Source organism: Panthera uncia (genome assembly GCF_023721935.1).
Source record: "Panthera uncia isolate 11264 chromosome C1 unlocalized genomic scaffold, Puncia_PCG_1.0 HiC_scaffold_3, whole genome shotgun sequence".
NCBI lineage: Eukaryota > Metazoa > Chordata > Mammalia > Carnivora > Felidae > Panthera > Panthera uncia.
Genome location: NW_026057584.1, coordinates 54,350,236 through 54,377,671, shown reverse-complemented (window position 1 = coordinate 54,377,671; position 27,436 = coordinate 54,350,236). Strand labels below are relative to the sequence as shown.

At 36.7% G+C, this 27,436-nt stretch overlaps 1 protein-coding gene across 50 annotated transcripts in view; it reads right to left on the bottom strand.

The window, feature by feature from the left end:
- The window catches only part of TTN (titin), a 275,095-nt gene that overhangs the window by 100,735 nt on the left and 146,924 nt on the right, over positions 1–27,436 (bottom strand). For 41 of the 50 annotated variants that reach the window (XM_049615431.1, XM_049615457.1, XM_049615440.1 and 38 more), the window contains 33 exons: positions 27,331–27,414; positions 27,164–27,247; positions 26,875–26,958; positions 26,659–26,742; positions 26,445–26,528; positions 26,242–26,319; positions 25,761–25,844; positions 25,158–25,301; positions 24,809–24,886; positions 21,076–21,189; positions 19,692–19,760; positions 17,348–17,428; positions 16,355–16,426; positions 15,648–15,737; positions 15,143–15,205; positions 14,257–14,346; positions 12,109–12,159; positions 10,978–11,379; positions 10,523–10,801; positions 9,999–10,274; positions 9,685–9,824; positions 9,040–9,166; positions 8,682–8,945; positions 7,276–7,542; positions 6,874–7,137; positions 6,646–6,785; positions 6,356–6,482; positions 5,967–6,233; positions 5,586–5,852; positions 4,489–4,755; positions 4,258–4,397; positions 3,725–3,851; positions 2,791–2,933 (listed from right to left, as the gene is read on the bottom strand). In XM_049615431.1, the coding sequence (XP_049471388.1) occupies positions 2,791–2,933; positions 3,725–3,851; positions 4,258–4,397; positions 4,489–4,755; positions 5,586–5,852; positions 5,967–6,233; positions 6,356–6,482; positions 6,646–6,785; positions 6,874–7,137; positions 7,276–7,542; positions 8,682–8,945; positions 9,040–9,166; positions 9,685–9,824; positions 9,999–10,274; positions 10,523–10,801; positions 10,978–11,379; positions 12,109–12,159; positions 14,257–14,346; positions 15,143–15,205; positions 15,648–15,737; positions 16,355–16,426; positions 17,348–17,428; positions 19,692–19,760; positions 21,076–21,189; positions 24,809–24,886; positions 25,158–25,301; positions 25,761–25,844; positions 26,242–26,319; positions 26,445–26,528; positions 26,659–26,742; positions 26,875–26,958; positions 27,164–27,247; positions 27,331–27,414 (4,931 nt within the window). Of the gene's footprint in view, positions 1–2,790; positions 2,934–3,724; positions 3,852–4,257; positions 4,398–4,488; positions 4,756–5,585; positions 5,853–5,966; positions 6,234–6,355; positions 6,483–6,645; positions 6,786–6,873; positions 7,138–7,275; positions 7,543–8,681; positions 8,946–9,039; positions 9,167–9,684; positions 9,825–9,998; positions 10,275–10,522; positions 10,802–10,977; positions 11,380–12,108; positions 12,160–14,256; positions 14,347–15,142; positions 15,206–15,647; positions 15,738–16,354; positions 16,427–17,347; positions 17,429–19,691; positions 19,761–21,075; positions 21,190–22,164; positions 22,246–24,808; positions 24,887–25,157; positions 25,302–25,760; positions 25,845–26,241; positions 26,320–26,444; positions 26,529–26,658; positions 26,743–26,874; positions 26,959–27,163; positions 27,248–27,330; positions 27,415–27,436 lie in introns of all 50 variants that reach the window. The other 9 variants (XM_049615437.1, XM_049615459.1, XM_049615466.1 and 6 more) reach the window with 7 other exon arrangements.

The window sequence follows — 27,436 nt, the reverse complement described above, 5'->3', positions numbered from 1 at the left end:
CAAGAACTTGTCTCAGAACACAGTAGTTCTCAATAAGTAACTCATATACAGTGTACTTTGATTATGTTAAAAAAGGAAAAACTAAGCTGATGATTTTGTGGTGGTTTCTGTTTCCATGGATAATATTAGAGATTATCCTTTTACAATATTGTTAACCTTTAGTAGGTGCATATTGCTGTAATAGGCATTATGACTCTGACCATGCTGTTAAAGTTTAAATACATAATTATCAAAGGCCCAGTTAGGACTAGTAGTGCCTTCCTGCACTAATGGCCAAGGTGGGGCAGGAAACACAACTGTTTTTTCTATAAAATGTTTTCTTTCTTTCTTTTTTTTTTTTAAGTGATTTATTTTGAGAGAGAGAGTGAGCAAGTGAGCAGGGGAGAGGCAGAGGGAGAGAGAATACCAAGCAGGCTCTACACTCAGCGCAAAGCCCAACACAGGGCTCAGTCTCATGACCAGGAGATCATGATCTGATCCAATATCAAGAGATGGACACTTAACCAACTAAGCCACCCAGGCGCCCCTAAATTTTTTTTTTTTTTTTTTTTTTTTCTATTTCAATCACCTGTATTTGGTTTGTGTAGTTTCGGAGGCTAAACATTTTGCAAACTGAAAATGAAAGGCCTGAATTAAATTGAAACAAAATCTGCAAAATGTAATAAAATGACTTTATGACTTCACAGTTTATATTTAAGTTCTTTTAAAAAAGAGACATATAAGGGGCGCCTGGGTGGCTCAGTTAAGCGTCTGACTCACAACTTGTGAGTTCAATTCCCGCATCAGGCTCTGCGCTGACAGCTCAGAGCCTGGAGCCTGCTTCGGATTCTGCGTCTCCCTCTCTCTCTCTGACCCTCCCCTGTTCACACTCTGTCTCTCTCTCTCAAAAAATAAATAAACATTAAAAAAGTTTTTTTTATAAAGAGACATGTAAGTAATTTAAGAGCAAGTTCATAAACAGCTGAAGTATTTTGGGTGGCTAAAATAAAGGATTAAAATTCCTATGCCAAGAGAGACACAAAGAAGCCCTAGAGAATTATAGTAAGGTGATCTCTTTTATTCCCAGAAAAAAGTTTAGTGACTATATACATGTATGTATGTGTATATACATATATATACTATATAAAATCTTTTTTTAATAAAAGAAATGTGGATACATTTTTTAGGAATCTACATTTCAAAATAAAATAGTAGAGCTTTTACATTAGAACTAATGCGAACTGATCTGTTAATAAAACAAAGCTCTTAATTTGACCAAAAAATACTTAGTAGCAAAAGTATAATATCATTTGTCCTTAAGCAGTGTTCCTATATTCAAATCATGAGTTTACAGATATAGAAAGGATCTTGAAAAGGCAACCAATTCTCTGCATTTGGACATGAAAGCAATGAGACTACACGTATTAGGACAAATGTACATTTCAAAAAAAAAAAGAGCAAACTTGAAGGTGGACATGACTCCTTCACCCAGTTCAGTATTTAGAAGACCTCACTGTAGGGAAAGTTTCCTCATATATACCTTAATTCTCATACGGTCATTTGAACGTACAGCTGTTTTTTCTGTCCTTAGCAAAAAAAGGAGACCGACTAATCATTACTGTCTGTGTAACAAGCAGACTTTGTCTCCCCAGTGACTGTTAACAGAATTCTCCTTTAATGACTTTGATAGAATACATGATTTTTTGTTTGTTTTACTATTTATTTACTATTTTTACTATTTTACTATTTACTGTTATTCAAATGCATTTGCCTTCTTATTACTTCAGTCAACCTTGTGACTCTTTGTTAAACTGAATCCTTTTTGAATTATTTGCCTTCACACCTTTGAAGTTTGATTTGCATTGAAGCTTTGCTGTCACATTCGATATTATTTTTTAAATATTGAAAAAAATGTCATAGAACAATGTACTTCCCTGTGCTTTATTTCTAACCCATTTTGGACATTTTCTAAAAGTTTTATTCTAAGAACTCAAAATTAATGAAGAATTATCAGGATAACATAAACACACTGTTTTGGGGGGCAGAATATATAGCTCAATTTAGGTAAATGGTAGTTTAGGTCTATCTGAACAGTCACCTCAGTTTTTACTTACAGTGAAAATTTGGGACATAGAAGTGCTAACACTGAGAGTTGGTTATTTCCTAAAACTTAATGTGTATTTGCTCACATATGTGGATAACCTCTGAGCCCTCTTTCTTGTCACAACTGTCAGCTGCACTGTAAATAGTCCACTTGGCATTCCAGAATTTGCACAGCTCAGAACACTTGAGGGTTAAAAATAGCTTTGGAGAAATGCTTGAAGAGCAAGTCTACCCAGAAGTTATCTCAACCACTTGATCAACTGCCTGAAATGGAATTTCCATCTTCTCCTCTTAATCCCCTTATATGCAGAGCACTAGAGAACACGGAGAGAATTAGTCACAAAACTTAATGTGGGCTGTTGTTGCAAGGCGTCCAATCAAAAGGCCTTTTTGATCCCTCTTGTCTTCCAGTTAATCAAACAAACTAGTACTAATAGCTAATGAGCATTTGCCTTCTCCTCAAAAAACTAAAACCTTATTGTATTTAAAACTTTTATTTCCATTTCAATAAAAATACCAACAGATTAAATCCAACAATGATGTGAAGAATCTGCTTTTCAATTTAAGCAGAAATCAGGCTAGAGTAGGTAAGAGAAAGGGAAAGGAAGAGGAAGGGACATAAGAGCAAAGAACAAGGAACATCCGAGTGAAGTTGGAGAACATGAGAGAAAGAGAAGAGCAGGACATGGCAAGGCGCCCGCCTTTTACCTGATCGCTGGGCTCGAGTTTCTTCCCTTTGAGATACCATTCCACTGGGATATCCTCATAAGAGAGCTCACAGTCAAAGGTGGCTGTTTCCCCTGCAGTCACTGTGACATCCTTCAGAGGTCTCAGAAGACCAATGACTCGTGCTTGGCGAGAAGAAGGAAACAGCTCAGGATCACTCATTTTGTAATTCCAAAAGCATAAATACACTTAGTTATTCATCTCCATGGTTGCTTTCTTCAAGAAGGAAAGAGCCGTGGGACTGGCCACTATTTTAACTCGCATGTGAACGTGGCCCCTCAGTGCTGAGAAGGGGAGAGCTGGTGGCTGGACGGTGGGTATTTGTAGGGGCCCTTTCGTTCTGATATCCAAGGTCAGCAAGAAATCTGCGCTGCATCTGTCTCTCTGCCAGGCATCAAGTTCCTCTTGCCACATGTGGTATGTGACTTCCAAAATAACTAAGACTGTGATTGGGAGAGGACGAGGGGCCCTCAATCACATAGCCTGTCCATATCCATCAAACACTTTGCACCTTCCAAAAATGTTAGCCCAAGCACCCTGCCTCCCTTCTTCAGTCTGAGATGCCCACACAGCCAAGTTTTTCTGTAGTGCTGCAGTTGTAACAGCCACGGGGGTATGTGGTCTTCAAGAGTTCTGAGTTAGATTCTTATTGCATGCATTGCGACTTTGAATGGAAGGATTACACAGTAAGAGAATCTGACTCACTTATTTTTATTTTGTTCCAATGGCCAGCAAGGTCAATGAAATGTCCAAAACTTTGGAAATGGAACCATGTGTGTGTTAGGGTGTCAAGGAAGCCAGTGTCTGTACCTTAATAATGTTTTCTAATTAATTAAATAATTCCAATTAATTGCATGCATATTCATTTTCTGCAAAAGTACATCCTTCCTTTTCAGCAGAAACACCTATTACTTACGTTTCACTCGGAGGTGGGCACTAGATTTAGCATTGGCAGCTTGGAAATCCACCCCGCCTGTCTGGTCCAGGCGGCAGTTGTGCAAAATAAGGAAGTGCACTTTGCCTTCTTCCTTGATCTCACAATCCTGTGCCAAAAGAGAAAAAAGGTTTCACAGGAAATAAGCTTTGGTATTTTTTCTGAGACTATCAGAGCTTAAGGAATGTTACAAATAACTAGTGACAAGACTTGATGTAATTTGAGCTCTTTTTCATGAAATAAAGCTTACAGGAAATATCAAGAAAGCGAACTTTCTTTTATCTGTAGAATTCTGAACCAACTAGCAGCATCACAGAATACAACCTATACCACTATGCTGGATCAAAAAGAATGCACGATTTGTGTGGATCTGTAGATCCTAATCTCTCTCTTTAGGTCTGATAGAGAACCTGATAGCATGTTTTAAACGCCCTGCATGCATTCTGACTTGTTGCCTGTCCTTTTTTATTTCACACAGCTCCTCTAGGTGTTGACAAGTTCAGAAATAGCCTTACAGGTATTTGGAGTAGTGCCTCTCCCTTGAGTTTCCAGTTGGCATGGATGTCCTCTTCAGAGATTTCAGTTTCAAAGCGGGCCGTCTCAGTCTCCATCACCTCTACGCTGTGCAGGGGTCGCACCATTTTGATCTCCCGATCTAGAAAAGTGAAGGGTCAGCATGCGTCATTAGCCTCGGGCAGAAATAACCCCAATCAGCTTCAAGAGTCAAACTCATGGAAATTCCTTACCTTCAATGTTGAGCTTTCCTGAGGTCTTATCTGTCCCACAGTCACAGGTATACTGTCCAATATCTGATTTCAAGGCTTTCTTTAGGATTAATATGCGCTTCTTGCCATCTGCCTTGATAATAGCATTTTTAGATGGTTTTATTTCTTTGCCATCCTTAAACCATGTCACTGGTGCATCTGCTTTGCTGATTTCACACTGTAGAACCACTTCATCTTTCTCTACGGCAGTGTAGTCTTGAAGCTTTCCGGTAAAGTATGGATCTCCCTCTGCAAGTAAAGTATAAGTGAAAACATTCCATTAACCACTGAAGAAATGCGGTCCCTTGGAAAGTTTAAGAAGCAGCTCACAGTTCTGGGCATAGTTTAAAACTGTACCCAGCTTTTGCTTATTTGACATGCTTATGTTCAGAAGTTGTCTAAAGGTTAGAAAAGGAATCAATGCATGTGATCTGTCAAGATCTAATCCATCTATATTTTAAAGTATGTTATTAATAGTGGTTTGAAAGATACTATGAAATTTAGCCTCAAATATGATTATGTGTTCCTTCATTGCTCGGCTAAATTTCTAATTCCTTAGCAAATCTATTACCTCTAGTTTACCTTTAAGCTTTCGGATTCATGTTATTAGTTTTTCTTATATCAATCAATAGTTCACCTTTAATAGTTTCTACATGTTAGACCTCATATGTAATCTGCTTGATATTAAGGGGCCAAGAAAAACAATGATTTTTTTTAATGTTAGTGCTGTGTTTCCTCTCTTATTAGAAGTTGGAAGATACCCTTCTGAAATAATTTTGATGAAGTAAGGAGATGGGAAGTACTTCTATTCCTATTTTAAAGATGATAGGGCTCAATAATTAGGAGTTTTATTTCTGATTTCAATTGGTTATTTCATGAGCCCAAATCTATATTACTTGAAAGTCCTCATATTTTTAGGTAAAAATATTTTAGAAAGAGGCTTGATAATGTTTGTGATAGTTTCTTAAGGACAGCACTGCTTTCATGCAATATAACACTCAGAAGACTGTTTTATATGATAGATACTCCACAAATTTCTGTTGAATTTAATGTAATAAAGTTAAATAGAAAACACCTACCAAGCACAGTGAGTTTAGCTTCTGAACTTAGCCCCATAGCTTCGACTTTAATTTGCGAGGTATCGTCAATAGAGAGGTCTCTGAATGTGATGGAATGAGTTTTCCCTTCATCGTCCATCCAGACCGATCTGCTGGTATGCAGGCGCTGGTCGTTTTTGAACCACTTAACTCGGATGTTATCGTGGGACAGGTGCACAGTGAACACAGCAGTTTCCCTCTCTTTGGCTGTTACATCCTTGAGTGGGGTGAGGAATTTGAGTCGGATTCCTATCAAGAAAAAAAAACTCATTAATTCCAGCCCTTAAGGAGGAACTATAAAAATAAAAGCTAAATAAATAAATAAATAAATAAATGTGGTCTATTTAATAAAAGAATATTTACCTTCAATGATCAGTTTGCCACTTGTGTGTTTATCTTCGGCTTCAAACATGTATTTTGCTTCATCTTCAAAAGCAGCTGACTTGATCACCAATGAATGTCTGGTGCCATCCTTTATAAGCTCAAATTTGTCATCACCTGTGATTTCCTGGGTTCCTTTCAGCCAACGGAATGTTTTGGGCTCCCTGGATACTTCACACTCAAACTTAGCCTCATCTTTCTCAAAGACTTTAACATCACTGAGAGGGGTGATGAAGATGAGTGGCAGTTCTGCAAGAAGAGGGTGATGTGGATAAGCCAGATTAGGCTTCCATTCATGACCCCTGATCAAGTCAGGGTCTCGAAGTCTTGCAAAGAAAATAACAAAAGGGTGGCTGACAGGCAGAGCCTACCTTTCACTTTCAGATTGGCTGCAGATTTAGCATTGGCAGCCTGGAAGGACACCTCCCCTGTCATATCCAGTTGGCAGTTATAAAGGACCAGAATATGCTTCTTCCCATCTTCAATGATTTCACAGTCCTGTTCGGAGTGAAAGGCAAAAGGAAGGAGCAAGAAGAACATCATTTTCATAACTGGTTATCCTTACCAATCATCAAGACATTGTAAACCAGAAGTATATCTTTTTTTTCACCCCAAACCACCAAGCACGCCCTGCGTGTGTGGTCAGATAATCTTGACTTACAGGGGAAGCAGTTAAAGGCTCTCCTTTCAACTTCCACTGGCCATGAACATCTGGTTCTGAAAGTTCAATTTCAAAGCGAGCTGTTTCACCAACAAACAATTCCACTCCATACAGAGGTTTTTCCACTTTTATTAGTCGAGCTGAAATTCCACAGAAATTTGTTAGGATGACTGAACAAATAAACTTCATGTTCAGATAGCATGAGTTTAAAATTTTTGAGCGACTCACCCTCAACAGTAACATTGGCTTTTGTCTGGTCGGTGCCACAGTCACACATATATTCGCCTTTATCTTTAAGTTCTGCCTTTTTGATTTTTAAGATGCGGCGCAGGCCATCCGTCTTGATAGAGTATTTCGGTGAAGCTACAATCTCTTCGCCATCTTTGAACCATTTCACTGGTACGTCTTTGCTCACCTCACACTTGAGAATAATCTCATCCTTCTCAACTCCAGTTTTGTCGTGTAATTTCACGGTGAAGTAGGGATCGGCCTCTGTGAAAGTGGTTCAGCAGATTGTCAGAAGCATGTGAAAATTCGAGTTTATGAGAATTACAAGTTGCAAAATATGTAAGGACCGCCCACTCTCACTGTCCCCAAAGCAGCTATCTAGTTATCATTAGTCAGATTTACCTAAGACCTTCAGGTTTGCAGTGGAGCTCAGGTCCTTCACTTGAGCTTTTATCTGGGATATATCGTCCAGCGTCACCTCTCTCATTTCCAGCTTGTGGGTCTTGCCCTCAGATGAGATGAGTACAGTCCTGCTTGTGTGGAGTTTGGCATCATTTTTGAACCAGACAACATGCATCTTTTCATGTGAAAGCTCACAAACAAAAGTTGCTGTTTCGCCTTCTTTCACCGTTTGGTCTTCAAGAGGCGATATGAATTTCAACCTTATACCTGCAGTGGAAGCGTGGAGAATTTGCTTAGACATACAATTTACCTTCAGAAATATTCCACTCTAATCTGCCAAGGTCAAAAGGAACCATTTCACATAGCATTTATTTATTCGTCCTTTCAAATGGAGTCATCCTTAATTAAAAAAAAATTGAGGGGCTTTTTTTGGTGGCAATTTGACAGTAAAGTTGTGGTGCCACTTGGAACTTATTGTTATTAGAACTTGGTGTTTGCAGCATAAGCCTTGACAGTTGGCTTTTCTTTTTGTGATGCAAGTACCTGACTTAAGCTTTGATTGCCAAGCATCTACCTCAGAGATGGCTATGCTGAAAAACACCTTGCCAGCCACAGGGCTAGATAAGGAGCTAGACTGGGTCCCTCCCCAGCACACCCCACAGCCTCCTCTGTTTTGGGGACCTTGGTTGATTTTGATAACTGACCAAACAGCCAGTTTGGGCTGCATGTTTTTTCTCTTCCCTCACTTAAAAAAAATTTTTTTTAATGTTTATTCATTTTTTGAGAGAGAGAGAGAGAGAGCACAAGTGAGAGGGACAGAGAAAGAGAGAGGGAGACACAAAATCTGAAGCAGGCTCCAGGCTCTGAGCTGTCAGCACAGAGCCTGATGCGGTGCTCGAAACCACAGACTGTGAGATCATGACCTGAGCCAAAGTCAGACGCTTAACCAATTGAGCCACGCAGGTGCTCCTTTCTTCCCTCACTTTAAATTCCTGCTCTTATGTTTTAAATTTACCAATAAAGAGTGAGCCCATAAAACCACAGACCCTCAACTTCAATAAAAGTGGAACCCCCAGGTCCACTCTCTACCCCTCACTCCCTCTTCCAAAACACACACACACACACACACACACACACACACACACACACACACACTTCTGGCACTGTGGCCCATTGTGCTATGTAATTTCCAGGTCCTGTGAGTAATAAACCTTGTCTCTTTTGATGTTCCCTGATGGGTGCTGCTGAGTGCATTTTGCAATCATAACAAGAACCACAAGGGGTGGTCCAGCCATAACACTGGTTGTTGACAGGCTGGGAATGGCACACACAGCATTCTATCTTTAAAGTCATATGTCTGTGTGTTTAAATGTAGGATATTCTAGCCAGATCTCATCAGCTCTTACCTGTAACAAATAATCGTGCTGAGCTCTTCTTGCCCTCCACCTCAGCAGTATAGACCCCTTCGTCACTGAATTGAGAATCATTGATAACAAGAATGTGTTTCTTTCCATCAGCAATGATATCAAACTTGTCAGATGTCTTGATTATATCAGGTCCTTTAGACCATATAACATTCGCCTCTCGAGTGAGAACACATTCAAATCGAGCCTGTCGTCTTTCTGGAACAGTGACATCCTTCAGGGGCACAGCAAAGTCAAGTTCGATTTCTGAAAATCAAACATTAAGAATGAGGTTTTTTTCAGAATGCCCAGGGCTGTGTAATGAAGTTGAGCCCACCTCATGCACTCTATAAGGCCATACCTTTTACTGTCAGAATGGCAGTTGTAAACGCATTAAGTGCCTGGTAAAGGACTTCCCCAGCTTGGTCCAGTTTGACTTTGTGCAAAGTTAAGAACCGTTTTCCACCTTCTGCTTTGATTTCACAGGTCTGAAAAACAATGGTCTTAGTTAGCATTTGGATGAGATAATTTCCCTCAAGGAGAAATGTTTCAGATACAGATGTCTAAAGATATCATAAAAATTACTAATAAAAGTAAGTAAGGGGCGCCTGGGTAGTTCAGTCAGTTAAGCAGCCACCTCTTGATTGCAGCTCAGGTCAAGATCTCACGGTTTGTGAGTTTGAGCCCGACATCGGTCTCTGCACTGACAGTGTGGAGCCTGCGTGCGATTCTCTCTCTTTCCCTCGCCCTCTGCCCCTCCCCCCTTCGTGTCTTCTCTCAAAATAAATAAGTAAACTTAAAAAATAAGGAAAAAATCTTGACATAAAATATTAAAAAATTGCCTGAGCTGTCCACAAATAGTGCATCAAAGTTCTCCCCCCCTACCTTTGAGACTTTAGAACCCTGAAATAACTCCATCGTTATTGAACCAAATCTGAATGTTAAATCTGAATATACAATGTGGACATTTTATGTGACTGACAATTTAAAACCAGAAATGACTCACAGGTGAGGGCCGCAGAAGTTCTCCCTTCAGTTTCCATTGTCCAGGAATGTCTGCCTCTGAGATTTCTGCATCAAAGCTTGCACTTTCTTTCTCGTAAATGGTAACATCCTCTATTGGTTTAAGCAATTCAACTTCACGCTCTGTATTGGTCAGGGATGAAAAATCATAATGCTTTCAACAATCTGACAATGCTTTGGTTTCTTTCTTCTTTCCCCTTTTTATTTATTTATTTATTTATTTATTTATTTATGTGTTGTTTTGCCTTATTTACACACAAAACTTATCTTTTAGAATAAAAGTAAAGAGTGTTATACCTCCAAGTGTCAGCTTTGCAGGGTATCTCTTCCCTTCAATTTCCACTGCATATTCATCAATATCTTCTGGTGTAGCATTCTTGACTTTGAGGAATAGCTTATTTCCTTCTTTTACTATCTCAGTCTTATCATTTGGTTCCAAGGGGATTTCATCATATCCCTTGAACCACTTAATGTTTGGAGTATCCTTTGCTATTACACAGGCAAAAACGGCTGTCCCCTTGGGTTTCACATGCTGATCTCGGATAGGTTTCACCAGCCAGTCTCTAATGACTTCTGCATGAAAATGAGGTCAGAAAAACACTCATATAATATAAATACCTTGCTTAGTAAATTTTAGAAATAGAAAAAAAAAAAACATTCTCAAAACCGGAAATAATTAATTTGTTATGATGTGTTGCTATTCCCCCTCTTAGGTAAGGTACAAGGTTTGGAAATAAAGTTCTCTCTTCCATTTTGTTAACATAATGAGCAGTACTAATAAGTATAATAAGCAGAACAAAATTTCCTGGCAAAGTACTAACCTACTACTTTGACACAGGATGAACATTCCAGGTTGTTGGCATTTTCCACAGTAACTGTGTATGTTCCAGCATCATGGTCATCTGCATCATTGATGGTCAGGGCTCTCATCAAGCCAATGATGCCGGGCACAATTTTGCCAGGTTTCTCCACCACAATCTTCCCATCCTTCCTCCAGACCACATCACGCTCTTTGTTTAACTCACAGCTCAAGTACAGTGGCTGTCCTTTTACCACCGTGACCTCCTCTTCAAGTGTCTTTACAAAACGCACGGGAAGTTCTGTGGGGAATTTCAGTATTAAAAATCTGCAAAGACTTTCCAATTACATACAATATTTTCAATGATATTAAACAAACGACTCTTTTTGGTGTTGTCCAAAGTTACAATAAAAATGGCTACTGAGGTTTGTTGTATTAAAATGTAATAGGGACCATATTTAGAAGACTGGAAATTACCTTCTACAACAAGCTTAGCCGTGGAGGTCTTCTCCTTATTTCCCAAACGTAACACACAGGTGTATTCGCCAGCATCAGAAAGCTGGACATCCATAATATGCAACTTTCTGTCTTTACCATCTGCGATGAATCTGTGCTTTGGGCTCTCACGGATATTGCTACCATCTTTCATCCAGCTTGTAATTGCAGTGGAGGGGGAGACTAAACACTCAAAGATTGCAGAAGACCCAACTGACTCTGCTTCAGCCAAGACGATGTCTTTGATTTCTTTCACGAACTTCAGTGGCACAGCCCTTAGCTGGTACGTGAATGGGGCTTCATCGGGAGGTTTCTCCCCACCACTTCCTGGTCTTAACTTTTTCCTTTCAACTTCTATTGGTGAAGGAGTCTTTTTGGCTACACCTGATTCAAAATAAAGTTAAAAGTTGATTTGGCATTTTCATTAGGGTCAGAAGGGCATACCTAGCTGTCTGCTGGGTAATACCACTGGTAGAGCAACTTGAAGACAAGAACAGAAAACTAAAGACTAAGCAATTGAAAGGTCAATTGAATTTATACTGCCTTCTTTCAGACAGGAAAATGAGATGGTATAAGGAAGCCATGAATAATAAATGCTCTTCGTTTTCTCAAGTTTTAAACCAAATATAAAATGTCCCAATTAATGTCTAATTATTTTATCTGTCATGTATAAATATCAAACATATGAAGAATGAACCTAAGAACGTATGGGGTTCATTATGCTAAAATATAATTGGTTATATATAATACCCACTTGAATAATATTAGAGTTATAGTACTTGAACTATCAGAAGACATATTCGTTTTAGCAGAATCAACTGGGAATAATGAAAATTGTTATAAATTTTAAAACTTTTTTCCTCTTTTTTTTCTGTAGTTTTTTTTTCTTTTGGCATTTTATTTTTTTAAAATAGAATTTATTGCCAAATTGGCTTACATACAACACCCAGTGCTCATCCCAACAAGTGCCCTCCTCAATGCCCATCACCCATTTTCCCTCTCCCCCACCCGCCCCCAGACCCCAATGTTTATAGCAGCACTTTTTTTCCCTCTTGAATGTAAAGTTTCCCAGAGTGAAAGGTTACAATTGAGGTGCAGGGAAATGACTCTTACCTTTGATGGGACCTTTCGGCTTGGCAGCTTCCTCTTTAGGTGCTTTGGCTTCTGAGATACAAAGAAAATTCAGCATTTAAACAATTTTTAGATCTATTTTATGTGTCATAGTAAACCATGCAGGGTGAATCATGTTCTTTATTATAAATATTAATGCATGAAGAGAAATTGACTTTATTTATATGACTTCGATGGACAATACTTTGCTACTTCCAAGAAGGCATATTTTGATCAGTATCATTCTGGTCAATGATGTGACCAAGCCAAATTACCAACATATTTAGGATTTAAAAATCGCTTTCAGCAAGTGATTTTATTCTTCTCCCATTTCTGGGAGAAGGCTTACTCTTGTCTTATGAGGAAGTTTTACTCTTGCGTAGCTATGCAAAGTATTTGATATGATTTTGTATGTGTTGGGTAAGTGAATCGAGGAAAGAAGTTTTTGTCAACAAGGAATCAATGTAGGCAAAAGGGAAATGGCCCAGAAATTACCAAAAGCCTATTTTTTTTTTTTAATGTTTATTATTTTCGAGAGAGACAGAGAGCAAGCATGGGAGGGGCAGAGAGAGAGAGAGAGACACAGAATCGGAAGCAGGCTCCAGATACTGAGCTGTGAGCACAGAGCCCCACGGGGGGCTTAAACTCACAGACTGTGAGATCATGACCTGAGCTGAAGTCAGCTGCTTAACCAAGTCACCCAGGCACCCCAAGTCTATTTTTTGTTTTTGTTTTTTTAACTGGGCAGACAAATCCAGTAAAGACTGAGGAAAGAGGAGGGTCTATGTGTTACACACATACAGATTCCTTTGAAGAGTTCCCTTAATCAGACAATGAACTAAGGCAGAAGTAAGACAGTTCCTCTATTTAGAGTTTAATGAAATTATTAATGTGGCAAAATATAAACTATAGAACCAACTCTCTAGTTTCAGCCGCTGGGAGTGTGAGAAAAGCTTCATTTTTATGCACATTTAATTAGCTCACTGGCAGTTAGGATCCTTTCCTGAGCTAATGAAAGGTATCACATTGCAATTATAAAAATTTAACAGAATAATGCCTAAATCATAAATATCAGTGACAAATATATTAACATAAATAAATATTAAAGTTAAACTACAACCCAAAGAATACAGTATATTGTCTGTCATTAAACATAATGAAAAATTTATTGTGCTTTACTATATGCCAGGTGGCACTGTACTGTTTTATATATATTTAATCCTTACAATGATCCTATGAGGCAGATATAATTATGAATCTGATTTTACAGACTAGGAAATTTAGAATTTAAACAGGTTAAATAACTAGCCAAGGATCAAATAGTTAGGATACATATTTATCAATGATCAATACATATCAAATCATTTTTGGTTTTGAGATTATCATCAAGTGACAAACTACTAATAGCTTATGTACAATTTATAAGTAACTTAAGTTTGTACCTGAGATAGTTAATGCCACAGAGTTAGTACATCTAAGAAAATTACTATTGACCTAAAGTCTTATATAGATTTAAAGGCTGAACTACGTTGTCTTTTTTTGGTCTCTCCTTTTTTTGTTGTGGTAAAATACACCAACATAAAATTTACCATTTTAACCACTGTAACAGGTATACAATTCAGTTGCATTAAGTATATTCACAGTGTTATGCAATCATCATAACACTGAACTTTTCCTGAACTTTCCTGAACTTTCTCATTTCTTAATATGCAGTCTTTTTTTCCTGAACTTTCTCATTATCTTAATATGCAGTCTTTTTTAAAGAAGGAGAAATGTTTCCTACAGGTCACATGGGGGAAATTTGAATATCCACAGGCTGCCTAGATGTATGTCCTTAGAGAGTCTGTCTGTCTCCTTTGTTTTCATCAGCCTTGAACATATTCATTTCTTAATTTCAAAAGCATATAAAGCAATGATGCTTTGAAGGAATGTATATTTCAATCAAAACACAGTATGTACCCATGGGTGACAGATTAGTTTGGTAAAGGACATAAGATGATAAAAATTTAATCAAGAATTTATACACACCCCTGCTCCCCCACCTTGATGATACCTACATTTCAACAAGAGGGCTTGAATTTTAATGAAGTATGAATACTTTTATTAAGCCATTAAAACAAACAAGCAAAAAGAAAACTATAGAACAAATACCTGCTTTCTTTCCAACTACTGGTACGGTCACTGGGGCAGCAATGGGAGTTGGTGCGGGCTCCACAGGAGGCGGTTTGATTATTTTCACTTCTGTAGAGAGATGTCCATTGCATTAATGTATCCATTTGTCTCTTCCTAAAATCTCATTTAGTGGCCTATTTGCCTTTTCTGATATAATTTTAAAAATTTTAAATCACTAGTTTTTCAGAGAATAATATGTTCTAACTATAACATAATCTTTGTATAGTATAATATATTCAATATATTCCAATATACTTAAGTATATTGAATAAAATAAATAATGTCTAAAGATATATTGGGACATTGGAAATCTTTTGATGCATGTGGACATTTACTCCCTTTTTAAATTAACTACATATTTGCTTAAAAAAAAAAAAGAAAAGAAAAGAAAATCGCAGGTCCAAAATGGTGTCATTTGATCAAGTTCTCAAAATGGGACTTTATACTCGGTCTAATTGCAGTTTCAACCTCCCTCCAGAAATGTGGTCTTCACTGGTAAGTCAGGAGATTTTTCCTCCCATCAGCACCAAAGAGTGGGTCACCTGGGTCCTCTCTAACCCCCAAAGAAAAAAAGACATAATATGCATGATAAAAACCCCCTGCTTTTTCCCCCCTGGCAGACAATCTCCTTGGGAACAATCCTTTTTTGAGCTCATAACTGTTTGCCTCCACCCTCTGCATATAAAAACCTCCCATTTTGTACAACTCAGGTGCCTCTATTTGCTAGACCGGGTGTTGCCCCATTCATGAATCATGTAGCCAATTAGATCTTCACATCTGCTTGGTTGAATTTTGTTATTTGACATGTTATTTGTAACGAAGCCTGAAGGAATATGCTGTTGGCACTTAGGATAAGTTTGCTTACCTGGTTCAGGCTTTGGTTTTGGTTCAGGTCCAGGGAGAGGTATTGCTGGCTTAATTTCAGGCACTAAAATAATTCACAATAGTAAGCAGGTTATCGCAGTATTTTGGAAGTTTTTCACAAATTCAAACCAAAATTGGACAGACTTAATAGATCTTGGGATATACTAGAATTTATACACATACAGTCATTAAATCAAGTATTTGATCTAAGTTTATTTTGCATTTGAAACAAAATATTTGGAAAATAATAGTAGAGCATCTGATTGGTTCTAATCTTGTCATTCATCAAATTACCCATTTCTTTCCTAGCGCTTAAAACTTATTTATTTGATAAATGGGTGGTCATTAGCCAAGTTCACATAAAAGTGAAATGGTATAGAAAATTAAAGCCATATGTGATGAGCAGATTAAGGTCATGTGTTCCAATCTTAATGCCAGTGTAATGGTATTTTAAATGATGCATATTTGCATTTTTAGAGACTAAGAAAGTGCCAATAAGTTTGTACCTTTTACTGGTTCAGGAACTTTCCTTTCCCTTTTCGTAACAGCTGGAGGTACTTCAGCCTCTTCAACAGCTTTTGGAGGTGGCTCTGGTACTTTAAGATAGTAAGATTATTTTCTAGTGTTATTTGAATAGTTAGAAATCAATTGACCTGAAATAATCAGATCAAACTATCTTTCAAAAGCTCCATTAATGGCTTTTAACAAAACCTTATACTGTATCAACTAATTTCTATTTTCTCTTCTTGACTCTGCCTCAATTTATTTGCCTTTCTCTTATTCCATCCACTTGGGTCCTAACTCCGTCAGCTTCCCCTGTCTAAATCACTTCCATAACAGTTCCCAATAAATACACCCTTTGAAAATAGACTAATGATAAAAATCAACCCACTTAAAAGCCCCCAAATTCTGTGCCACATTTGCTGACACGCTCCCATTAAGTTATTTTGTAGCCATTTTGATTATTTCACAATCATTTCTACCAGAAGGACCAGTGGCAAAGTACTAACAACAATGAAGTACAGGGACATACATGAATGGATTTGAAATAACTATAAAGATATTTAAACAGAAAGCAGACAATGGAAAGCACAGACTATTTCACAGATGATATATGAAGCTGTGTTTATATTTAACTCCGATAATGTTTACAAGATAAACCTTTTGTTAAATGTCCATTTTGTTAAAAGAGAATTGTTACTGAGATTCCTACCTGGTTTTTTAACTTTTTCTAGTTTTTTAGGTTCTACTTTAGGTTCTTCTTCTTCAGGCCTCTTTCTTAGAACTTAAAAGACAAAAAGGTTTATATGTAAACCAAGACAAACAAACTAATGAAGATGTTGAGCTAGACAAACGCAAATAGTGCACAAAGCAAGGAAAATGAAAAGCATGCCACCTGGTGCACTGGGCAATTAGCATTTATGCTAGAAGTGCTTGTTTTTAAGAAAAAAAAATCAAAGGTTGCTATCTTAATTAGAATAACACTCAGAGTCACTTTATATCCATGTACATAGCCAATCTGTTGTTTGGAGACAACTCCATTGCAAAAATGACCAAATCACAACATGAGTAAGTTTAAATAGCAACAAATTCGAATCATAATTCAACATTCTAATATAACGAGGAGTGTTTAAATAAGTATAAAGTTTACTTAAGTGGAGATAGCCAAAGAACTGTGGCCTAGATATCTGTAATTCTGCATGAAGAAAATGTTACAACTTCTTCATCTGAAAATCCTACTTTCAATTCTTTAATAGTTTATTAGTAGAAAGAAATGTTCAGTTTTTTAAAAATGTTACTTATTAGTTGTGATGGTCCTGTGTTACACTTCAAAGCTGAATACTGAATTTAGGCTTACATAGTTCCTCTGTAATTTGGGGTACTTAATAGGCTTAGTGTATTTTACTACATCATGTGATTACAAACATGACAGCTGTGGTCATTATTATTAGCTTAGAGCATTATCAGTTTGGTTATGTCTATTCATGTAAATTTCAAAACACTGTGAGTGCTTACAAAATTTCTGTCTTCTTTTAAAAAAGACATGGAAATGATAACCTTCCTAATTTTCAATGCAACTATAAATGAATTGTGATAAATAGGTATCTGAATAGGTAATCTGACCAAGGACAGAAACATTTTGTAAGCTTTCAAGTCTGTTTCTGGTCAACGTAAAGCTAAAAAAAACAGTTGAAAAATACTATACCGCTTTTGAGAACAACTTCTTCCTTTGGTTGAGGCTTAGGTTCAGGAAGTAATTTGCGAACTTTCTTTTCAACTCCAGGCACTTAAAAGAATATGATTTCAAATTTTGAAGTGAATTCATATAAAAAGTAAATTTCAACAAGAAAAAGGTCTCTTTCAAAACTAGTTAACTGCAGTGCATAAGTAATAACGTTTGCTGCCTATAAATATCACAGAATTTAAAAGCAAATAACACACTTCAAGTTATTTCCTCTGCAAACATCTACATAGCCTTGTGACAAATTCCACTGCATTTATTACAAGCAGATATATTCATCTTAAGTGAGGGTAGAAGACGTTATTGTATATTGACTTTATGAGTCTTTGATCACATATAGGGTTCCTGACAGCATCTTTGCCCCAATCTACAATTATAGATTGTTCAAATCTATATTGGTGTCTCACGAACCATTAATTACATTAAAATGATACTGGTAAGTGTTAGTGTCAATATTCAATCTTCTCCACCGGTAAGAGAAGAAAGCCACGGGATCTGGCTGATGACCTTGATGTTGGGAAAGGGCCATTCTCATTTTCTTAACAGAAGAGAAATATCATTTCTCAAGATCTCCTTTTTGAAATTATACCTAAAATTATAAAACTATAGAATTTGAGAGCTGGTGTTGGAGTTCTTTTTAATGAATAAAAAAATGGTCTTTAGACTAAAAAGGGACCCAAGTCTAAGTTCATTCTATTTTGCATCTTCAGTGACTGTTGGGCACAGTTGAAGATATGTACAGCATGTATAATGTTTCTCCTCCTCCTCCTCTAGCCCCCTCAAAGATTTGAGTGGAAAAAAGAGAAACACTGGGTGCTTATTGAACCACCTTACGTCTCTACTCATGTCAATGAAAATCAATTTAATACATTATTTTGCATCACTTAACACCATATTTATTTAGTCATGTGAAATCTGAATTTTAGATATTTCTATAAAATTTCCCATTTGGTGCTTTAAACAAGATATTTGCAATTCAGTAAATAGTTTTATTTTTTTAATGTGAAGATAACTTTGCATAACTACAAAATTTAAATATACAAAAGGTAAATATGTAAGCATTTCATTTTAAATGATTTTTTTCTGTCAAGTATGTTAAGTAAAATTTCACACCTAAACATTAAACTTTTTTAACCATGATAAATTGTGGTGACTTTCAATAGTATTTTAGGATTACTAATATTCTCAATGTAAAACCATTTTTATTGATCAAACCTGGAGAGACAACCACACATCTAATGAACATAAGGATGGCATATATCCTTTACTCACATGATGGACATAGTGGAAATACATCTTTGCATTTGTTTTTCCATATTATTTCATTTCAGGTACAGAACACACCATTGCAGCTATTATCTTTAAAGCTATTATATGTAATTACATGTCATTTGAATGTTTGAGTGGCTTTTCCTTGTCACTAGTTAACAGCCATTATCACATTATTTTGTAATCCCCATTTTATAAATCAGGAAATGTGTATTTAGAGGGGTGACTTCTCTAACATTACAGAGTGAATCAACAACAGATTCAGTTTCTGGGTCTGGATATGTTGATTACTTAAATAGAACACTGTTACCCATTATACTTACTAGAAAAGTTAATAATTTTATTTGTAACAGAAAATTTTCTAAAATTTATGATCCATTTATTTTCCTTTAGGGTCTAAGTTTAGATAGGGAAAATACTGTGTCAAGAGAAATAAATTTTGAAAAATGACCTGCAGCAATGAAGAATGTTCCCTAAAATGTGAGATCTGTACACCTGAAAGAATGTCTTGGAGTCAGTGACAAGAGAGTGACAGGAAAGGCCTGAGGAAATCTCTATGAGTCATCTCAGTAATACAGAAGGAGAGCGTGACTTATTTTTAGTGCTTATAACACTGGCTAAAATACTGTTGTTCAGGCGAAATTCTAAAGTTTTCTAATATTAACTCCCTGCATTTTAACCTAATATGGGTCCTGATACTAATTTCAGCTAGTCAGTAAAATGTGATATTTTTAAGTTTAGGAAAATGCAAGAAGACATATGTAGATGAGACAAAGATAAACAATATCTATCCACAAATGTATGAATTTGATGGGAGACAGAGGAAGCAACACTCATGAGCCAGGACCATAAAAGCTACAAAAATACAAGAAATAAATGAGATTACTCTGATTACTTAAAAGAAAGAAGAAAAAGAAAGAAAGAAAGAAAGAAAGAAAGAAAGAAAGAAAGAAAGAAAGAACATTCTAGAAGACAGGAAGAGCCAAAAGTCAGATGAAGGGATAATGCATATAAATGCATTTCCCAGACTGTGAAATACCTTTCAGAGGTTTAAGCTCCACTTTTTCTGGAACTTCAGGTTTTTCAGGAACTTTCTTCTTTGGAACAGCTTTAAAGAATATGATCTTAATTTTATTATTTGTATATTTAGACTAATCTGAAGCAAATTTTTAAATATGTGCGCTAAGAGTCAAAACCAAGCTTTTCTTACAACGAAATAGCATTAATAACAGCCAACAGCAGCCACCAAAGAACACACAAGACGCGCTTAAACCATGAAAACATTGCCTCTTTACTCTGACCTTGGGTTGTAGGTATAAGTCTGGTGGAGAAAGAAGGTAATTTTTGTTCTTTGCAGGAGGAAGAAATATTCCTTTGAGTATAAATTTATATTAAGGGAAGTGTATTAAGTGTGCGTCTTCATGGACTATGAATCAACAGATGGGTAGTCTTAAAAGGAGCCCATTTTCTATGTCTGACTTAAAATACCAGAAGTTACCCCTACTGGTCAAGAGGAGTGAAGAGGGACAAGAATCATTATAAGCAGTATTACTCTGGAATATCCTGGCTTTGTACATGTGTAGGTGAGTATGGGAAAAGTGCTTATCTAAGATTATATGTAGATTATTTTAGGTTGAGAAATCTCATGACACTACAAATAAGACAACACTATATTACAATTAAAAGAATAATATGCTTTTGCCAGTTTATTTCAGCGTTTCAAGATGTTATTTTAAAAATTAAGTAATATTGCATCAGTTCAAAGAAATATCTAAATGCAAAAAGAATGAAGGGAAACTTAACAATGAGAAGAGATGCTGGATATCAAATGTATTCATAATCACTCTTTCTGGCTACACCGAGGACCACTACAGAACACAATTTGGCTTTTATTAAGTTGTGAAAGAAAAAAAAAGTAAGGGAGCAGTGACTTTCTATCATTCATATGCTTTCCTTTGATGGTATATGAGCACATATCAGCTATCAATGCCATAAATATATTATTTAGAGTATGTTTTAAAGCACGTGAAATTCTTTAAGAACAGAGTTTTAAATTTGTTACTGCAACGTTAAAAATTTCATGCAAAGTTTTCTTATACATCCCAAATGCACAAGATCTCAAAGATATGCATGGCAATCACACTTTGAAACGAGGAAATCCTTTCTCCGTAAGAAAGTTAGTTGGACAGCGTCTGCATCCAGATTGCCAGGATGAAGCTAACCATGATACACTTTCTGTCAGGCATGACCAGACAAAGCACCCAAAGGCAGCAGAAAACACAGGTCTCTATGCAATTCCCACAGCCTGATTGTGTTTGCAAGCACACACTTTTAAAAGTAATACATTTCTTGCAAGCACCATTTCTGATGACTGAAAAGAAGTTTGAAGCAGGTTAATAAAATTTTGGTGTGGCGTTTTATACCTTTAAGTTGGAATATTTTCTCCTTCACATCTTCCTTAGGTGGAGCAGGAGGAGGTACTGCAGGCTTTGGTTTGAGTTTTGGTTTCTCGATAACCTTCTTTTCCGGTTCAGGTTCTTGAAAGAGTATTTCAGGAGTGTTAGTACATGTATATGTTAATTAGCAGGTGTGTAGATAGTATATTCAGTAGAAATTTAAACATATATGAAATAAAAGGTTTTCTTTTTAAGTTCTTATTAGTGTCCAACATAAAACATAAAACAGTATCCCACATAAAACACAAAAACATCAACATTGTGCACAGATGATGAGAAATACAGCAAAGGCACCAATAAAAACAAAGGAAGTATCCGTATATGCCACACTGACATGAGATCAACAGTACAAATGACAAGGATACATATGAATGAAATGCACACTTAAAAAAGAGTATCTTACATACAGATGCAAAGAGACTTACAGACTAACATAAAACATATATATGTATATGAAGATGAAGTCTATGATGATGAAGATAATCCAAGTAATTGAATACCTTGTATCGGTATTTCTTCTGGCTGTGGTTCAGGTTCAGGTTCTTCAGGCTCAATATACTTTTGAATTTCACGTTCTTTAAAGAATGTTGACAGAAGATATGAGGTTGTAAAGTTCTTCACAGAGACTCATACAAATTTCACACAGTTGCAAAGATTTTAGTCACAAAAACAAAAATATACAATTTGTACAGATTCACTTATATAGAAAAAGAGTTAAGGTTTCTGTTACACTAAAACATTCTATTAACTACTTTATTTGTTGTATGTTGATAGCAAATGAGATGACTTAAAATTTGATATGGGGTTATTGTTTGAGAATCCAATGCAATTATTCCAGTTTTGCTTTGTAAACTATCTTTGGGAATTTACAATTACTGTCAAGAATAAGCAAATTCAAGATTATATTCAAAAGAAGTATAACTATTTGAAAAATGAAGCAAACATATGCTGGAATGCTTCTGTATATAATTTTAAGAAAGAATGTCACCCTATGAATACTGTGTGTGTGTGTGTATGTATACACACACACACACACACACATACACACATATATACCTTCAACAGGGGGAGTCACTTTTCTACCAATGGTTATGGATGCTTTTTCTTCATATATTATTTCCTCAGGAGACTCTTCAACTTAAAAAACACAATGTTATATTTTAGACTCAATTCACAAGAGAATCCTGTAACTGCTAAGTTACAACATATCATCTTAGTTAGACTCAATAACATATTCTTCAGATGACCCCAAGATATCAACTTCAGGACATAAGACAGAGAACAGATAAATACATAAGACCCATCTACAACCAAAGCAAGATGAAGACAATTGTCATCTTTCCAAGATTTATAGAGCAGCCATGTACCTTGGACAGGTGGAGCTTCTGGCTCTTCAGGAATAGGAATGGACACTTTCTTTTCTGGGACGATTTCCTTGGGCACTTGAGGCACTTTAAAGACATTGATTTTTTTTTTTTTTTACTATTAACAATTTAGAAGATGTGCAAGATTCTGCAAACAGCAGGCAAAGAATACAGGGGAAAGCACTTTATCTTATAAGACACTGTGGGGGAATATGGCTTTTCTGGACATTCCAATTTTATACACGAGTCTTCTCAGCCTTCTTCATTTACTTCTCTTCCTCTGTGTACCCTTAAGTGTCAGTGTTCTCCACTGGTCTAACTCTGAAGCCTTTACAAATCAGCTCTACATTCTTTAAGCAGTCACTCCTGTACCCGCAACTCTTGTGCCTCTCATTTCTAGATCTACATCTCCAGCTCTCTTTCCTAAGCTCCAAATGCATATTTCCACCTTCAGTATTTGAAAAGTGAAAAATATATTCATTATCTTCTAATATTAGTTAGGGACCCAATGAACCTCATGGATATCTAGCTACAATCCTTACAATCATCTTGGGTTCCTCTATTTCCTTAATTATTTTGATAATAGACACCAATTAGATCTCCCATTTCTCTCACTCTTGTTCCATTTCTACCACCACCAATCTTGTCCAACTCTTAATGACCTTAATGAACTGCAGTGGCTCTTTACTATTATCACTGTCTTCCAGTAGCTGGAACTACTGCCAGTTATTTTTCTGAAGCTCAGCTCTTACTAATTGGTACATCTGCTTCAAAGCCTTTGAAGCTTCCTGTTGCCTACAGAATAGAGGACACATCTCATAGGGACATTCAAAGAACTCCAAAATATGACTCTCAGCTTTATATCCAGCCTGTCTTTCAAGATACACCACAACCAATCCATCCTCAAATTGCACAAATTTATTTGACAGCCCTTGAACTTCCTAGACTCTTCTACCTCTGTGCCTTTTGATAAAATCTTCCCTTTGCCTAGGGGTGCCTGGGTGGCTTAGTCGGTTAAGCGTCTGACTCTGGCTCAGGTCATAATCTCACGGTTCATGGGTTGGAGCCCTGCTGCAGGCTCTGTGCTGACAGCTAAGAGCCTGGAGCCTGTTTTGGATTCTGTGTCTTTCCCCCCACCGCTCTCTCTCTCTGCCCCAGCTCTCTCTGCCCCTCCCGTCCCATCTCAAAAATAAATAAACGTTAAAAATATTTTTTGAAATCTTCCCTTTGCCTAGAAAACCATTTTCTCAATGACTACAATGTAAAAATCCATCAAAACATAAAATACTATTTCTTTCATACAGCTTTCCCTGATGCCTCTCTGCCCGAAGTTGATCTCCCTCGCTCTGTGCTTCTGTAACCCCTTATACTCTGTAGTTGTGGTCACTTCCTGTCTCGATAGGAGTTATTGCTGTGCTTTCTTCTCACTGCAGTTAAGGTGCTTGAAGACAGGATCAGATCTTATTTTCTTTTTTTCTAGTACACTGTTTTGTTAGTTATAAGACATTCAACAAAATATGCTCGATTGAGCTGTTCTACACCTTCAATCAGAGGAGGTCTTTTTCTACCACATGGACCACGTCATAGCACCACTGAATCTCCTTATGTTTGTTTTCCTGCTTATCTGTCTCATTTTTTCTCTTTGTCCTCATTACTTTCCCCTTTTTACCTGGGAAAAGTGGTTTTGCAAAAACGGCGGTATGTTTTGCTCTGGGCACTATTACTAAAATGCTCAGATGTGATTCAGAGAAATAGATATTGTTTCTTCACGGTAGGTACCTTTTTCTCGCAGGACTTCTGGTTTTTTGGTAACAGGTACAGGTTCCTTCTTTACTGGAACAAGTTTCTTGGGCACCTCAGGCACTTTGAAGATATTAGTTTTATTTGTAAAAAGATTTTTGGAAACATTTTACATGTTAAGAATAAAGAATCTATAATTAATGGAACGACATTAAAATTACTGAAAACAAAATCAGGACATTCTTGTCCTTAGTTATGCAACAAGGACAGATATCAAATTACTTTATAAAAATAATATCAATGATGACATGAATACCTTTAGCTGCTGGTATTTCTGGCTTCTTAACAGTTGGAACTTTCTTCACTGGGACAACTTTCTTTGCCATCTCAGGTACTTTAAAGATATTAGTAGCATTTAATAATATAAAATTTCAAGATGCAATATGTACACATTAATTTGATGAGTCTGTCCAACACACCAACATTTAGATAACAGTTACACACAGAATACAACACAATACGTAATAAAGAAAGAGTGTCACATTTAGACAGCACACAGAAAAGAAGCAAATATTGATTTCTTTTACTATAAGTACCTTTAGGAGGTGGAGCTTCTGGTTTCTTGATAACAGGAACTTTCTTCTCTGGAACAACCTTCTTTGGTTCTTCAGGCACTTGAAGGATAATAATTTCTTTTAGAGTCAAATGATTACAACGAAAGGCTTAACGTTAATGTATGAATGAAGAAGATCACACCTATTCCTTTGGTAGGCATATTGTAAAATTCTATAGCTTTTGGTGTGCAAATGACTTCCGGTTTTGCCAATGAAGTCAAATTTCAAATAAGAAGATAGAAGACTGGAATTTTATCTTAAAGAAGATATATAATCGATATAAAAATCAAAGGATGTATTTTCTTAGACAGTACAGGATCCTGCCTTGTACCTGTTGGTGGTGGCACTTCTGGTTCCTCCTCTTCCACAACAGGAACTGGTTCCTCCTCTTCCACAACAGGAACTGGCTCTTCCTCTTCCACAACAGGAACTGGCTCTTCCTCTTCAGGAGCAATTTCCTCAGGTTCTTCATAGACTTAAAAAATATAGTTAATTTTAATTCCACGCGTGGAACAATATTCTAAAATGCACAAAGCACTGAACATAAGAACTAGTAACCTTGATTTCTTTCCATGTTTCAATTAATATCTTCTCTCATTTTTGTGAAGATGAAATCTATCTCATTTGCACTGACTTCTGTTTCTATTATCTGAATATTTGAAAAAGCCCTTTTGGTATTTAATGTCATTTATAGTCATCAGTTCTGTCCTCCTTTCTGTGCGTATGAGAGAAATTTTCATATAGCTTATGATGCCTATGATGCCCTATGCAGATGTTTCTGATTGATAACCCAAATCAGAGCTAATTAAGAATAATTAAGACAAATAACTAAAGGATAGAAAATGACCAAGAGATACTAGATTAGAAAAAAAGGAACAAGGCTTAAATTAGCAATTGTCATGAGTGGCAAGCTCATTAATGGTCTTACGTGTACCTTCTGGAGGAGGAGACTCTACTCTCTCAGGAACAGGAATGGCTGGTTCCTCTTCTAAGACAGGTTTCTTTGGTACCTCTGGCACTTTAAAGATATTAGTTAATTTTACTTCTAGGTAGTTGAGAAGTACAGTACACGGAATTTATACCACCTCTAGTTCATATCTAGGTCAAATAACCCAGAGACAAATCCAAGAACAAAATTTACAAGGCCAGTAATTTGTTCCGAGATCCACACAAAGCAGGGAGGAAAAGAGTGGCCTATTAAGATTAACAAAAACTCTTCCAATGCTCAGAATAGATGCGTCAATTCTTTTTTTTAAACAATGGTGTTATTTAAGAACATTTAAACCCTAAAAACCCAGAACGGCAGGTTTGTAATTATGAATATTAGGTTTGACAAACAACAGGGTTTACTATAATAAGTGACTTTTAAAACAAAGAGCGAGTGTTTTCTGCAGAGTCTCATTAGTGACATGTACCTTTGGGTGGTGGGACTTCCGGCTTCTTGGGAACAGCAACTTTCTTTTCTGGAACAACTTCTTTTGGAACTTCGGGCACTTTAAAGATATTAGTATTTTAACATTAGGAAGAGTCACTAGTAAACATTCATCACATTTACATAGAACAAAATACTTTTTAAGAGTTCGAGGTTTTTATCCTCCATCAAATGGTAGACATGTACCTTTGGCAGGTGGGACTTCTGGTTTTTTGGGAACCACTAGAGGCACCTTCTTTTCAGGAACAACTTCCTTGGGTACCTTGGGCACTTTAAAAGATATTAGTCATTTTTAGCTCATAATTTCAATGACATATGGAAACCATTAAGTATAGCAGTGGAACCCAACACTTTAAAGACAGACATTTTTCTGTAGGAGGTTAGTGGCAATGAGAAATACCTTTCACTGGTGGTGGTTCAGGTTTTTTGGCAACGACAGCAGGTGGTTTCTTTTCTGGGACAGGTTTCTTGGGTAGCACTGTCACTAAAGATATTAGAATTTATTTTTTAGACTCAGTGAAGATAGATGAGAAATGACACAAAAGCTCAAAATGTCCAGCATCTTCAGGGCGAGAGGGGTGGAAAATTGGCTAAGGCAACCTAGCTGGCCAAGTACCTTTTGGGGGAGCGGCAGGCTCTGGCTCTTCCACAACTTCAGCTGGAGGCTCTTCCAGGGCAATTTCCTCAGGCTCCTCGTACACTTTAAAGACACAAGCTCATTTTAATGCAAGAATTGACTAAAGCATATGAATTGTTTTACAAAAAGATTTTTACAACACTAAGAAAACAGTGTTCTTTAAAAAAATACATATATACATATATACACATGTGTATAAATGATATATGTAAATATATACACGTGTGTATATATTTATATATATAGGTTTTGACAGTTTCATTATTACCTGCAGGAGGCGGACTTTCTGGTTTTGGAGGAATAACTTCAGGCACCTTCTTTTCCGGAACAGCTGCCTTCGGCACCTCGGGTACTTTAAAGATATTAGCATTTTCATGATTAGACAGAGTAGAGACAAGTGGACAGTATCAAACACAGTGGCATGGGGGTGACTACCTTTGGCTGGTGGGACTTCAGGCTTTTTAGGAGGTGCTACAGCCACTTTCTTTTCAGGGACAACTTCTTTGGGAGCCTCGGGCACTTAAAAGATATTAGCAAAATT